The 15,794-nt window shown below is 51.0% G+C and overlaps 1 protein-coding gene across 1 annotated transcript in view; it reads right to left on the bottom strand.

Moving 5' to 3' along the window:
• NMT1 (N-myristoyltransferase 1) overlaps positions 1 to 15,794 on the bottom strand; it is a 31,946-nt gene that overhangs the window by 4,035 nt on the left and 12,117 nt on the right. Inside the window, exons 2-8 of the mRNA XM_059048840.2 lie at positions 14,100 to 14,208; positions 12,699 to 12,843; positions 6,392 to 6,510; positions 5,746 to 5,837; positions 4,758 to 4,874; positions 3,787 to 3,957; positions 2,418 to 2,526 (exon numbers count right to left, since the gene is read on the bottom strand). Of these exons, the coding sequence (XP_058904823.1) occupies positions 2,418 to 2,526; positions 3,787 to 3,957; positions 4,758 to 4,874; positions 5,746 to 5,837; positions 6,392 to 6,510; positions 12,699 to 12,843; positions 14,100 to 14,208 (862 nt within the window). The remainder of the gene's footprint in view (positions 1 to 2,417; positions 2,527 to 3,786; positions 3,958 to 4,757; positions 4,875 to 5,745; positions 5,838 to 6,391; positions 6,511 to 12,698; positions 12,844 to 14,099; positions 14,209 to 15,794) is intronic.

Genomic DNA, 15,794 nt, shown 5'->3' with positions numbered 1-15,794 from the left:
AACCCAGGGGCTTCCCTGGTGGCACAGTGGTTAAGAATCCGCCTACCAATGCAGGGGACACGGGTTCGAGCCCTGGTGCGGGAAGATCCCACATGCCGTGGAGCAGCCGAGCCCGTGCGCCACGACTACTCAGCCTGCGCTCTGGAGCCCGCGAGCCACAGCTACTGAAGCCCGCGCGCCTAGAGCCCGTGCGCCGCAACAAGAGAAGCCACCGCAATGAGAAGCCTGCGCACCTCAACGAGGAGTAGCCCCCCCCCTGCCGCAACTAAAGAAAGCCCGCACGCAGCAACGAAAACCCAATGCAGCCAAAAATAAATAAATAAATTTATTTATTTATTAAAAAAAAAAAAGAATTACCCAACCCAAAATGTCAACGGTGCCATGATGGAGAAACCCTGACCATTCCATGGATGTGCTGGGGTAGGCCCAGCCTGGTGCTACTGCTGGGCCTCAGTAAAGCCTTTCTTGGCCCCTCTCCTCCGAGCCTCACAACCTTTTCCCACTGAACTGCAGCTCATCTCCTCCTACACCGCTCTCTCTCCTACAGACTTAGAGCACTTCACAGACGGCCTCCCAGCCACAGGCACCATGGAACCCCGGGCCCGACGGAGCCAACACTGGATGCCTGCCTTGCCTATACATTTGGACACCGCTACACCAGTGCTGCCCCTGGCAGGACACTGCTGCACGTAAAATTCAGAAGAAAAGCACCGAACTCCCAGGATTTAATCTCATGCCAGAATCTGCACCCCCCGCAAAGCTGCTTCTCCTTAGAAGATGCTTCAGTGGAATGAACCCATGTGATGCTCCGGAGTAAATACTGGGGCTGAGGGAACATTCCCAAAGGCTTAATACACAAAGGTGGGGTCAGCCGAATCTGAAATCAGGGTAGATTTAGTTTATATATCTCAGTCACTGCCTGACACAACTGCTTCCTAATGCGGGAATTGCTTTTTTTTTTTTTTAATTTTATATCAGAGTATAGTTGATTAACAATGTTGTGTTAGTTTCAGGTGTACAGGAATTGCTTTTAAAACTGCAGTGCTAGGGGACTTCCCTGGTGGTGCAGTGGTTAAGAATCCGCCTGCCAATGCAGGGGACACGGGCTCGAGCCCTGGTCCGGGAAGATCCCACATGCCGCGGAGCAACTAAGCCCGTGCGCCACAACTACTGAGCCCTGGCACCACAACTACTGAAGCCCGTGCACCTAGAGCCCATGCTCCGCAACAAGAGAAGCCACTGCAATGAGAAGCCCGCGCGCTGCAATGAACAGTAGCCCCAGCTGGCCACAACTAAAGAAAGCCTGCGCACATCAACAAAGACCCAAAGCAGCCAAAAATAAATAAGTAAATAAATAAATTTAAAACTGCAGTTCCAGGACCTCTAGCTGCCATAATTCCTTGCTAATCCTGATGTCTCTAGGGAACACTTAGTGACCTTGTTTCCACATGGTAGCTCCCAAAATGACACCTCAAATCCTGAACTGAAAAAGCAGCCATGCTGGGGTTCTCGCCCACAGGCGGGGAGATCCAAAGACGTTCTTCCAGCTGCTACACTTTAAGAACCCTCTCCAGTGGCCCAAGGGGACACTCGTCATGGCTCCCTAATCGGGTTTCCTGGGCAGTGCCTAACTATGCTGCAGCGGGCTCTCAAAGCGGGACACTAATGACCCCAATCCAGGGGTGGATCAGCCCAATCCCAGGGCGATTAATCCAGTTTGGTGGCTGATGAGTCCAGGTGGGCAGCCCTCTGATCAGCAGGCATCCAATAACTGTGCTGACACTGCCCAGAAGAGCTCTGAGGGGAGAGAAGGGATTTTAAGATCCATTAGGCTCCTGAAGACGGGCACAACAGGAGAACAAAGAGCATCTGTCTCACTGGCAAACTAGGCAAACCGAGGCCCAGAGGAGAAAACCAGCTCACTGCGGGCTGCCTAGTCCTTCGGCGGCAAAATCTGGGCGGGAGGATTGGGACTGGAAATCTGGGCTCCCCTCACAAACTCAAGCCACCTCTCCTCCACCTGACTCGGCAGAGCGGGCAGCAGATGCTCTGTGGCTCGTGTCTGCTGGATCCTGGGACGTGCTGCGTACCAGTGAGTGGATTCACCTCTCCGTTATGCTTCACTTAGGCTAACATTACACGGAATAGGTGTTCTCTGAGTCTACCAACAGACGGCAGAGAAACTAGTCCAGGTGCAGGCTCAGGAGAACATAGAAAGTCCAACTAAAATTAAAACCTTGCTACAGATAACAGAACGACAGGATGGAAAGGCTAGGAACCCGGAAACTACGGGTTGAGTTGCTTTTCTGGTAAGAGAGCCCCCTTCCCCGCCCCAGGCCCCGCTCCTTTCCTGCTGAGGGCGAGGCTCTCCTTGGCCTCCCTCCTGCCCCTGCCCAGGGCCCCGAAGCACCACTGGCCTCTGGCAGTCGGTAGAGCTTCATGGTGCGTTGCATCGTCATATTTCTGCTCAAGTGGGAGAACTTCACTTCAATCAGCTTCCGTGGGTTTAGGGACCGATGCCAGTACCTGTGGGGACACAAATGTCCTGTCCTCAGAGGACTATGGCAAGTCTCATTAAAAGGACAATGGCGGGGGCTTCCCTGGTGGCGCAGTGGTTGAGAATCCGCCTGCCGATGCAGGGGACACGGGTTCGTGCCCTGGTCCGGGAAGATCCCACATGCCGCGGAGCGACTGGGCCCGTGAGCCATGGCCGCTGAGCCTGCACGTCCGGAGCCTGTGCTCCGCAACGGGAGAGTGAGAGGCCCGCGTACCAAAAAAAAAAAAAAAAAAAAAAAGGACAATGGCGGGACTTCCCTTGTGGCACAGTGGTTAAGACTCCATGCTCCCAATGCAGGGGGCCTGGGTTTGATCCCTGGTCAGGGAACTAGATCCCACATGCACGCCGCAACACTTTGCATGCCGCAACTAAGGAGCCCATGTGCCGTGCCGCGACTAAGAACCAGCACAACCAAATAAATAAATATTAAAAAAAAAAAAAAAAAAGGACAATGGCACGGGGATCTCAAGATGGCCGGCAGGTGGCGTAAGAGACCCATCGGGCCCCACTTGAGCCAGTGGCATCGCCCCAGATCTCCAACCTCCCCACAGCGAGTGCAGAGCGGCCACAGCACTTCCTATATTCTCTTTGTCAAGTTCACAAGCCACTCCTCTGTAACAGTATTTGTCTGGGAACAGCGATCCCCACTCCTGGAATCAAGTCAATGGAAACGACTTCTAGTTCTCTGAATGTTTAGCCTCTGCCTCCTCCTTTCCAGCATTTGTCTGGTGTTTCCACTTTTGAAGTTCTTGAGGCAGAGTATACAATTGTTTCAAAGAACTTTCGAAGGCAGAGGTTGTTCTTGGTGCACACAGGGATCAGACATGCTCTCTTCGGCCCACATAATATTCAAAACAAAATTGAGCCAACCATTTAAAACTTTAGGACATTTACCATAAAAATCCAGATTTGGCCTCATCCTTAAAAACGAGAACAAAACCCCAGCAGACTGACCCCCACCCACCATTTCCAAATGGAAGGAATCAGGGGGAGCTAAGAAAGCCTAACCCCTTTGGGCAGGGCACACACTGTGCAGGCTGCTGTTCCTACAGCCTCCCCGTCACTCCCCTGTGGGCCCCACCCCCCAGCTTATCAGACACCAGAGCAGCGAGATGCTCTAGGGCACACGCTGAGGGGCAGAACTGTGCCTCAGTGGCACAAGCTCCTCAACTAGAGCGGCATGTCGTGTCGCCGTTTCTAGGACCTCGCAAAGGAGAGGTTTTTTTTACCTGCAGGTGCCAACGGGCTTTGGTAATACCACCCCGGCCGTGTAAACGGCTTGGAAGATGCCCTCCAGGTGCACCCGCCGCGTTATCTCACGGATCAGGACTGGAGCCACCCTCTTGGAGCGCAGCTTCTTGTGGACACACAGGAAGTTGATCTCTACCATCTTCTTCTCTCTGAAGAGGAGGGAAAAAACGCAGGGACAAGGCTTTCAACAGGCAAGGCAGTCCCGTCCAGCACGTGGAGCGCCCTGCAGGGACCGGGGCCCTCAGCACAGCCTCGTGTCCTGCCTCTGCCCGCACCCAGCAGTCGGGACTAGGACTCCCTCCCAACTGCCCTGCTCTGCTGCACCAGGCAAGGGGCCCACTCTCTAGACTCTACCTCCAAAGATAAGTGGGACTCAAGCAAACTCCTTTATTTAAGGCACCACAGCGTCTCCCTGGTGAAGCCCCAATAGTAGGCTGGCGGGGTCCCACCTTTAGCCGCCAGGAAGCCCACAGAGTGAGTCAAGGGTTAGTCTAGGATTTCAGGGGTTCTGACTCCCCCCGGAGTCCACAGCCTCTAAGCCCAGAAGGCTGCGCTAGGCGGCCCTGGCGTCGCCAAGGAAAACGAAGAGCAGAGCTTGAAGGCCCCGTGACAATGTGGTTGCGAGTCCCAGCCGCCCACTTCTGCCGCGGCTCGAGCGTGTCGACGCGTGAGTGGCACAAATGCACATGCCGAACTGCCGGTCAGGGGGCGCACTGGCCCTCGGGGTGGACTCCTTCCAGCCCAGGTCACAGATAAGAGCACCAGCAACAATTCAGAGCCAGACAGGTGGCTCCTATGATGAATTTCTATTCCCATGACCCAAGTTCCCTCCCTTCGTGGGAACTTCCCTCTTTCTTCTACGGAAAGTATGTGCATGTTTCCCCCCCCACCTCCCCAGACCCAGCAGGATGGTGGGGACGCGGGGGGTGGGAGTGGCACCGGTGCTTACGTGTCATAGATATGGATGTTTGCCGGGATGGCGCTGATGAACCCGACCAGTTTCCGACTCGAGACCACTCGAACCCCACAGTGCCACTGGGGGAGCCAGCCAGGTGGCCGGAGAGCCCTAGAGGAGAGACGGGGGCCGTGGCCATCCGTGGTACTGCTCGCCAGCGGGCTTGGGGGACTGTCTGGGCTCCGCCGCCGAGTCTGGTTCTAAGCTCGTGCTATTCTCTTTAGGGCCAAACCCTCCTGGACACCAATGGGATCGAGCCACAGCCCTTTCTTTCTGCTCAGTCCACTGGCCTACTTGCTCACCCAACCCAGGGCTGTCATAGTGAAGATTTCATACTGATCCAGTTTCTTTGTGCCCACTTACTCTGACAGCCGGAGCCGGAGCACCGGCCTCCTTGGCTTCGAGTCCAGTGGGTCCCATGGTCAGGAGCTGACTGTGGAGCCTCTGGAGCTCTGGGCTCCACCTCCCCGCAAGCACCATCACCTCCTCTCTTTCCGCTTGGCCAGTCTTCCTTTCCTTCCCCTTTCAGGCAGGCCCCCTCCGTGCTGGCCTCATGCCTCTCCCTTCCCGGATATTAAACAAGGCCTGGGAGGGTGGGTGGCCCAGCCAGGCAAGGTCATTTTCATACAACTGAGCACGCTCAGGAAATGGACAGAAAACTACCTCTTTTCTTTTAAACCTTAGCAGGTCTCACCCCTCCCTCCCTTCTTACATAAAGTCACCATACAATAGACAATCTTTTCTTCTGGGTACCAATTCCATAAAGGAATCCCTCACCCAGTCATTCTGTCTTAAATAAGGCTTCGATTCTAAGCTCCACGCACGAGAAGCAAGTCTCCTTCAGATGCAGAAACTCAAAAATCGCACACTAGTTTGTCATGAAAAGGATGGCTCTTAGCAGGGATGAAAAATCTGGTGCCCCGTCGTTGTTCTGCTCGATGCCTGGCTCTGGAACCTTAATAAGAAAGCCCTGGCAACTCACCACAAAAGAAATTCGGGAGAATAATCAAATCGGAACATGTTGTCATCGTCTTCCACATAATTCTCATTCAGGAGGGTGTAGAGTTCTTTCAGCTGTAGAGAGATGAGGAGCTGCCTTAGAGGTGTTCCGCCAGGGGTGGGGACGAACTCCGGCACCCTGGGGCGCCGAGCCTTTCAGGACAAGGCAAGCTGCCAAAAACTATGTTTAATCTCACAAATCCTTTTCATGCCAGGGACTCCTGGAACAAGCGCCCCAGTGCTTAATAGGAAACTGAGCCACCAAGGGTAGAGTGGCAGACTTAAGTACATGAAAGGGCAGACCAAGAATGTCATCCAACTAACCACCCACTCCATCGTTAAGACAAGGGACTGAATAAATGGATAAACAAGAAAAATGAAAGCACGAAGAAAAGGTATCTGCCTTGGGGAGCTGCAGGGGTTAACTCTCAACCTGCTCAGAGCTATTTATGTGGAGTCGTGGGCAGGCCCCTGAGGCAACAGATGTGGGGTCTGCTCAGACCTGCTTGGCTCAGCTCTTAAGAGAGCCCTTGAGGAAGGCCTGAGTAGAAGCCGTCTCGAGGTGACTGCAGGCCTCTTCGTGCAAGTGGCAACCGGTCCACACTCCTGGCCCACCCAGGCCTACTCACCACACCACGGTCCCCCAAGTCCAAGGCATCCCAGGTGAAGTCCTGGGGCAGGGTGTAGGGCTCCTGGCGGATGTTGTCTTTGTCAGGCTCCACGGGACCATGTGTGTTCACGACTTCCCCTGGAAGAAGAGCACAGCCATAAGCCTCACCCTTGGCCTCCCAGGGGAAGGAAGGGGCTCAGCTCAAAGACTGACCTCAGCAAATTCCTCCTCTCCCTAGGAGCCCTCCATCTGAAGAACACTCTGTTCTTGGCAGCCGCAGACCATCTCTCCAGCTACCCTTGGCCCCTAGCTGAGGGCCAGTTCATGGCCAAACTTTAGAACAATCCGTGGGATCCAAGGTGGTTGGTTTCTTGGACATTCTTTCACATCTCCCTTTGGTTACTGAATGACAAACACTTATCTTGACTAGTTTGGCGTCCTGCCTCCTGGTTGATGTAGAGTGCTGTCATGGCCTGGGCCCAGGCCCATCGACCTGGATGGATTTATAAGGAGTTGCAACAAGGCTGCTTTTGTGTCAACAGCAACGACAACGTACTGGGCCTATTCCTGAGCTAGACAATGGCGTCCAGGCGCCAGGCTCACTCTTGGCCCTGCCAGCCTTGGCTTTGAACAACGTGGGCCAGTTAACTGCCGCTGCCAGCTCAGGCCCTCGGTGTTTACAGAGCCCTGTGAGCGCCTTCAGGCTGAACCACTGAGTCTACACCATGCTGCTGGGAAGTTATCCTCTGACGGGACATCTCCACCCGGGACGGACACCCTTCCCCTGTGGAGTACGTAGGAAGTGTGGGGGGTGCTGAGAAAACAGAGCCCTAATTCCCAACCCCAGCCAAATCAGACCTATCTGATAAACTCAGACAAATCAGCCACTTAATTTTGGCCCCTGGAATTATTTGACCCTGGCAGATTCTACAATTCAGAGCTCATTCATGTTCACAACTTAGAAGAATGAAATGTTTAGTACATTTTGAAAACAGTCTTTACAGGGGACCACTCAGTACACAGCTCCCAGCACAAGGCTCTGTACATTCTAGGCGCTCAGTTCATGCTTTTACTGACATTCAGACTCCTGGCCCAAATACACCATTCTAATGTGTAACAGGAAGCTGTGGGCCCTCCCAGCGACAGATCCGTGGGGCAGGTGTCTTGGAAATGGCTGCATCCAGCCATGAGCTGAGGACGACACCATCAGGACTGACCACCTTAACTCTCGCCCGGCACATTTACTGAACACCAGCCAGACATCGTGTACCAGGACAGAGCTGGGAAAAGACAAGGTCCCTGGCCTCACAAGATGCACCATCTTCTGGGGAAATATTCAAGAAATGAGTCATTACCAACGTGCTAAGGGTCACAAATTGCAAAGTACAGGCAACAATGGGGACACAGCAGGGAAGAATCCAGCTAACTCTTATTTATCAGCTGCTCCCAAATAGGTTTCCTTGGGAGAGGTCATATATTTTTTTCCCTGGTTTAGAAGTTGGCCTTTTGATTAATTCATAAAGCAGCCCTTGTGAATTGGTTTAATATAAGTCAATCCACTTTCAATTCCCTGTCACGTATAACTTTTTGAGCCTACCAAGCCAAGGGTCGGACCCTTGGAAAGTACCAAGGATTTCTACTCTAGTCTTGTCTAGGTGCTAATCAATCCTCCCTATCTTGTTTTGAATTTATACCCTTTGCAAAAGACTTTTTTTTTTTTTTTTTTTTTTTGGCAAAGGACATTTTAATTTATCTATCTACGGCTGTGTTGGGTCTTCACTGCTGCTCGTGAGCTTTCTCTAGTTGCGGCGAGCGGGGGCTACACTTCGTGGCAGTGCACGGGCTTCTCATTGCAGTGGCTTCTCTTGTTGCAGAGCACGGGCTCTAGGCGCGGAGGCTTCAGCGTGCCGGCTCAGCAGTTGTGGCTCGTGGGCTCTAGAGCACAAGCTAAGCAGCTGTGGCACATGGGCTTAGGTTGCTCTGCGGCATGTGGGATCTTCCCAGGCTAGGGTTCGAACCCATGTCCCCTGCATGGGCAGGCGGATTTTTAACCACTGCACCACCAGGGAAGCCCTCCAAAAGACATTTTTAAACTTCAGAACCTTTTTATCAATTTTTTTTCCCTAAATGAGTTCATGGACAAGACACTGGTGGTCTTTGCCACTACATGACAATAGTCTCAAGGCCAAATCACTTCATTTAGGCTGGTTACTAGGTCCTGCATGCACCAAGCATTTCCATTTGCGCCTTCACCATGTGTTCACAGAATCCTAGAATGCTCCAGCTCTGGGGCAGGAGCTGGCGAATGAAATGGACGCAGGTCCTCATCTTCATGGGCACCAAAGAGACAAGCAAGCAGGCACCTGTCACTCAGTATAATGAGAGTCCACGACAATGAAGTATGGTAGGAGGGGGAGGAGGGGGAGGGGTCAGGAAAGACCTCTCAGAAGAAATATCTAAAGATGTGATCTCAAGGATAATTAGGAATTAGGCAGGAGTGGACTGGGTGGGCAGGGAAGGTGGGTACACTGAGAGAACAGCACAGTCAAGGCCTGGAGATGCAGGGGGGGAAGGAAGGAAACTAGGAGAGGAGGCTGAAGAGGAGAGCGGGGACCAATCGTGGAGGACCCTGCGAGCTACTACAGAGGCTGGACTTCATCCTCAAGGCTGTGGGACATCCTGAACGGGTCTTTAAGGGGGAGGGGAGGGAGGAGTGACATCCTGAGATTTGAATTTTACAAAGAGCACTCAACAAATGCTTGTCAAGTGACATTACTGAGTGAACTTTTATACAATATTCAACTGGTAAGTCTTAATCTACGTGTTAACAAACCAGCTCTCACAGGTTATCTCAAGGCTGTGTGCCATCTGCAAGACATAGCTGACAAAGCAGAGTTAGAGGAAACACTGAGAAAGCAGAAGCACTTTGAACAGACTCGCGGTCTAGGGTGCCAGCAAAGCTGAGAGCAGCCCAGGGCTCCTGCCTGTGCTGCTCGGTGGAGACTGGCCTGCCTGCCACCTTCTAATGGCTCCTGAGCACCTCTGGCTGAGTTGGCGTGGGCTGCTCTGCAGAGCATGGCAGGAATGCAGCCAACTCTCTCTAGGCCACCATGAGCCAGCGAGCAGCTGAGGACACTGCGAACTCTGACAGAAAACCCTGGACTTTCAACGGGTTTCTTTCTGTACACCCTACCCCCAAATTCTCTCTGCCTTCCGACACCCAAGACCCAAAACTAAGCACCACAGTGCACCTGTGAAGGACTTGGGAGAAAAGAATGTGAGATCTAGGAGACCTTAAGCCAAACGAGCAGGACAAGAGACAAAGTGGGGAAGCTTCTCTCTCAGGGCCCAGGGCAACCAAGTACGAGTCCACCTTCTCCCTTTCTTTGGGAGAGTTATTTTTTAAACTAATCTAACAGTGGCCAGATTCCACCCCGCTAAGGTTAGGCAAAGTAAAAGGATTCCTCACCCCACCACTAGCGTAGGAAAAGGGGTGACTGAAAAACGAGAAGGACATGGCCTGAAAAGGATCAAAAGTTGATCTGGGGGCTTCCCTGGTGGCGCAGTGGTTGAGAGTCCGTCCGCCTGCCGATGCAGGGGACACAGGTTCGTGCCCTGGTCCGGGAAGATCCCACATGCCGCGGAGCGGCTGGGCCCGTGAGCCATGGCCACTGAGCCGGTGCGTCCGGAGCCTGTGCTCCGCAACGGGAGAGGCCGCGACAGTGAGAGGCCCGCGTACCACAAAAAGAAAAAAACGTTGATCTGTGAGCACAAAGAATTGTTACACAGCTGAAGACACTGGCTGTTTACAGGCCTTTCAATGATGAACTTAGGATGATTTTTTTTTAAAATACATTTATTTATTTATCTGTGGCTGTGTTGGGTCTTCGTTGCTACGTGCAGGCATTCTCCAGTTGCAGACAGCAGGGGCTATTCTTCGTTGCAGTGCGCAGGCTTCTCATTGCGGTGGCTTCTCTTGCTGTGGAGCATGGGCTCTACGCACGCAGGCTTCAGTAGCTGTGGCACGAGGGCTCAGTAGTTGTGGTTCATGGGCTCTGGAGCACAGGCTCAGTAGTTGTGGCGCACGGGCTTAGCTGCTCCGCGGCATGTGGGATCTTCCCGGACCAGGGCTTGAACCCGTGTTCCCTACATTGGCAGGAGGATTCTTAACCACTGTGCCACCAGGGAAGTCCCAGATGATTTTAAACTTCTAAAGAATTCTAAGTCTTTTGAGTGGAATACAGTCTCTCTCGCCACAAGCTGGGGAGTGCTGCAAACACAGTACACTTGATATGCTTGAGTCTCACAATTATTAGCCCCCAGTTAAGTGGAAAAAATGAAAGCAAGAAGCTATAAATCACTCTACCCTAAGGACAGTCAGAAGCAGAACTGGGGTGACACCTCAGCCACGTGGACCAACTGCTGCCTATAATTTGGTACTTTCTATGGCTGACTCACAGACACAAAGGAATCCTTTATTTGGACCTGACTGACCGTGGATCTGAAAGGCAGACTGGCCAGAAGCTCGGAGTGATCACTCTTCTACAGAGCTCCACACCACACACTGCCCAGCAGGCATATCGAGAAGAAACAAAACAGCCTCATTCCACCTTCCCGAGGCCATCTAGGTCCCTGTGAGCAATAGTGTGGCTTTTTCACGAGCTTTCTGAGAACAAAACAGGAGCACTGTCTACGTACGGGTGGAGAAACTGAGGCAAACAACAAAGAGTAAATGAGCTAAAGCAGAAGAGAAGCCCATTAATCCCAATTGGCCTCTTCACCAGGTTCCATGGCTATGAAGAATGGAGCAAAGTCACCCATTTGCAAATTCTTAATGAAAAATAAAATCAAACCAAAACCCCATCTGAAAACAGCCAAGATGCACAGCAGCCGCCCACCCCAGAGCGCCTCTTCGTGCAATTCACTCAGAGGTGGAGCGTGTGGTTCTTGATTCTTCCTGCTGCTTCGTGGGGGAGTGGCCACCGGGGCCCGTTACCCGTAATACCCTAAGAATAGTACTACTGTGACCCAAAGCCTTGCTGGAGGGCTTAGCCAGTGGCCTGGGACCTGGCTGACCTGGGCAGCTCAACAGACCTGGTGGATGGGTGAGGGCAGGATTCTAGAACAGTGCCTACTGCTGATTCACAACTCACAACCATCCAGGCACTGCTCTGCTTTGCTCCCTCTGGGGGGCACGTCTCAGCTTGCTTCTGGATTGTGACTAAGCTGTCTACAAACTGCATCTGCCCCAGAGCAGAGCTTCTCAAACTTTCAGAGTGGACACAAATCCCCTGCACACTCTGATGCTGCAGGTCTGAGGCTTGAGATTCTGCATTTCAACAAGCTCTTAAGCAATGTCCATCCTGCTGGCCAGAGGAGCACACTCTAGGGTAGACGACACCCCTTGGGCACAGCTGCCCCTCTCCCCTCACCAGGCTTTCATTCTGCCCTCGCCCCCCTCCTCCCCACCAAACACACCGTCAACTCTCACTGTGTCACCGGAGGGGAGCAGTAACGTGGACAGCCTGAAGGTCACTCATGTTTGTTGTTAACACACGTTTTTTTTCAACATACCTACTTTCCCAGTCACACAGAGAATAGGAACTGGGCTATCAACGGGTCCAGGAGCAGGATGCAACCCACTGCAAAAACGTTCTGTCAATAACACTCTCTGAAGTCAGCCGTCAAGGTGAACTGTGGCTCAGTCTCAGCTGGCATCTCTAACTCTGCTACGACCAGTCTCTTCTGGAATCCTTTTATTTTCTGCCTGCCCCACCCCTTTGAGAGTTCATCATAGCTTTTTAAAGAGGTGCCGACCAAAACTGCATATGGTATTCCAGGTGGAATTACACTATCACTGTTAAGCAAAATGTCATATTATTTTGCATCTATTAAGCACGCACTGTCTGAGAGACAAGGGGAAGAGGCTGGGGACTGGCCCACTCCAGATTAAACACTTGCCCAGATAAACAAGTCTCTCCACAAAATCTATGTGGGAAGACAGGTCCACGAGCACACATCCCCACTCATCATGTGCCAATGCCCTGTTTTTCTTTGTAGATTTATACTGGATGATGATGGACTAAACGGACCCTTACTTGTTCTCAATATGTGTTACTGTGAAACGATAAGGTCCCTGAACAACAGTCTTTTCTGAACTGCACTGTAAAGACTATCCTCTGAAAACAGCCACCAAGGAACAACAGAACTCTCTCGTCCTCCCTCACAAATCCAACATAGAACCCTCAGCATGGCTAAGGCACATCCCTTGCCCTTGTCCTTGCCTTTGCCTCTGCCTTCGCTTGGGGAAGAATGGAAATACGTACCCAGTTTGGGGACGGGCTGCGTGTCCCAGAACTGGTAGCTTCGCTTGCTAGCCTCCTCCATGGTTTTTGCAGGTCCCTGACCTACTGAAAAAAGTTCAATGGCCTTCTGTATTTCCTGGATCCTCTCTGCTGGCAAAGAGTTCATCTGAACAAGACAAAGTTGGGGAGAGAAAAGGCCCATTATATTAATAAACTCTTTTGATTCATTCAAGTCCAAGCGTTCAGGGGGTACAACTCAAAGAAGCGGTGTGGTTGCTCAGAGGTCAGCTCTTGTAGGACAAGCGGGGAAAGAGTGGCTGACGATAAGCAGTGTGACAGGGGAGGTGCCTCCTACAGGGTTTCTCATCTTCTTAGTGTTACGATGGTTGATGGCAAAACATGGCTTAGTGTAAAATTTCAAACAATGCAGAAATGTAAAACCACACAGAAGATAAAAAACCCAACAGTCCCATCCCTCAAATATAATCCTTGTCATCAACAGTCTTAAATTTGGGAGGTAGGGTAAGAAGAGGCAAATATAATTTCAGACTTTTTGGCCAGCATGGTGGTCGATAACGGTAGTATTTTTTTTTTTTTTTTCACAGTGGGTTTGGTATTTAAAATATCAAAAAAATTACTTGAAGCCATATCTCAATAAGGTAAGAGATTCAAGTTGAAGTATGACTTTTGAGGCATAAAGCAAGGGGTGAGTATACTGGAGTGAGACTGGATTTCTTGTGAGGCTTGTAAACTGAGGCAATTCTAAAAGAATTATGGATATGTTTCGAGCTTCCTCCAGGGCCTACTTTGAAGAGGACAGCACTTACCTGAAATGAAAGGTTTTCTTTTTTTTTAATGTGGCTTTATTTAAGAAACAAAACAATCCTTACCCATACTTCTGGGTTTTGTGTCAGTGTGTCAGTCTCAGAGGTAAGCTCTAGGCCAGTGGTTCTCAACTATGGAACGCAGGAATGGGCTCTGTGGGAGTCTCAGCCCTCATTACAATAACTATAGCATCAACAGAATGCTTGCAATATGTAAAGGTCTGCCTTAATAGGAACAGGCCTTTCATTCTCATAGTGGTGGGGACTGAAGACAGAAAAGGCCGAGAACCACTGCACCAGGCCACAGGGGCTGTCACAAGGGAATCACTCTATGGCACATAGCACAACACCCCATGCACGTATGCACCTATAAATTCTGAGGGGGCACCAGGCTTGGGAGTCAATGTCTAACGCGCTGTGCCTTTTAAGGTAGGGTAGCAGTTTCATCACCTAGGTCTAGGGCAGCAGAGGGATCCAACGCCTCTCTCTCAAAGGAATACCAGTGGAGACTGCCAATCTACACTGTTCCTATACATTTACCCCGACACCCTCTCTGAAAAAGCAACTCTGTCACCAGAAAACAGAGCCTCCTTGTTACCTTCACAGGCTGATCCTGGGCTGAATCTGTCTCACTGCCTTTCTCTTTCTTCTTTTTTTGTTTCTTTTTCTTCTTTTTGGCTCCAGTGTCATTGGCTGGACTCAAACCGCTGTAAGACAAAGTAAATACTGAGGCAGGGTTTTTAAAAAATCATCTGTTTTGAGCTACACTGACAAAGAGCTTTCTGTAGAGCCAGACCCTCCTTAATCAAGCCTGTTGGCTTCAGAAGCAGACCAGAGAATCCAGGCCCCAGAAGGGGCATTTGGAGGACACCAGCAGACACAGCTCTCCTCTCCACTCCCACCAGAGCCCAGGGAGGGAGCAATGTGCAAGGGATGGCCTATTTGTTTGAAAGGACCTTTTCTGTTCTTGCTTTTATTTTATGCGGTTTATTTTCTTTCTTTTTTGGCCGCGCCACGTGCCTTGCGGAATCCTAGTTTCCCGCAGGGATCAAACCCGGGCCCACAACACTGAAAGTGTGGAGTCCTAACCACTGGACAGTCAGGGAATTCCAATGGTTATTTTCTTTAGAATGCCAGGTTGCTGGCAGCAAAGGCAAATGATAATTGTTAACAGGGCATTCATACCACCAACACTTCCTTAGAGCCTGGAATTTAAAGGGATGACAGCCCAAAGTGGTCTTCTGGAAACTCTCCCTCACTTCCACTCCCACCCTCCTGACACATTAGGTTTTCTGAGTTGCCCCATCTGGACCTAAAGCACAAGGCACTACTGGAACGGGAGGAAGGAACAAGGAAAAAGGCAGTTTAATGTTGCTGTGATCTGTGTCCAAAATAGTCAAACGCTCATGAGAAATGCCTAAATCAGGCCTGTAGGATTGAGAACAAGTACCAGCCGGCTTAGACTGGGTGATCACCACCGGCAAAACCCGGCACTAGGAATCTCGGGAAAACAACAATGAACACCCAGCCACCCCTGCTAAGAAGAGATTTACATGAAACATGTGCGCCTGTGAAGCACAGTAATGGGGATTTCTCATGCTGCTTTCTCTCTGCATGACTCACCCAATGAAGGCAGCAAAAACAGTTTCTTAGCCACATTTAACAGTTTCCTACAGGCTTTCATGATCGTTTTCCGTATTGTCTCCCAATATTTTTGAGACACAAATCACATATTACACTGTGTTTTGCTAACATTTTTCCATTCATTCGCTCCCAAATGTTTTCTCCCAATTCCTGTTGATTTTAGGATAATAGTTTTGATTCTGGGTTTCCTTCATTTTATTGATGAATTTTAAGGTTCAGCTTGCAGGCTGCTTTCCTAATTACTGGTTTTTTAATAGATTTATGTATGTATGTATTTATGGCTGTGTTGGGTCTCCGTTGCTGTGTGTGGGCTTTCTCTAGTTGTAGTGAGCGGGGGCTACTCTTCATTGCAGTGCGCATGCTTCTCATTGCAGTGGCTTCTCTTGTTGCGGAGCACGGGCTCTAGGTGTGCGGTCTTCAGTAGTTGCGGCTCACGGGCTCTAGAACACAGGCCCAGTAGTTGTGGCACACGGGCTTAGTTGCTCCGCGGCATGTGGGATCTTTCCGGACCAGGGCTTGAACCCGTGTCCCCTGCACTGGCAGGCGGATTCTTAACCACTGCGCCACCAGGGAAGCCCCCTAATTTACTGTGGTAGTTGGTTTTTGCCATGTCTAAATTGATTTGGGCATTGTCAGACTGGGAGCAATG

The sequence above is a fragment of the Kogia breviceps genome, chromosome 19 (assembly GCF_026419965.1).
Source record: "Kogia breviceps isolate mKogBre1 chromosome 19, mKogBre1 haplotype 1, whole genome shotgun sequence".
In the NCBI taxonomy this organism is placed as follows: domain Eukaryota; kingdom Metazoa; phylum Chordata; class Mammalia; order Artiodactyla; family Physeteridae; genus Kogia; species Kogia breviceps.
The sequence above is the reverse complement of the archived record's forward strand: the minus strand, read 5'-3'. Positions and strand labels throughout refer to the sequence as shown.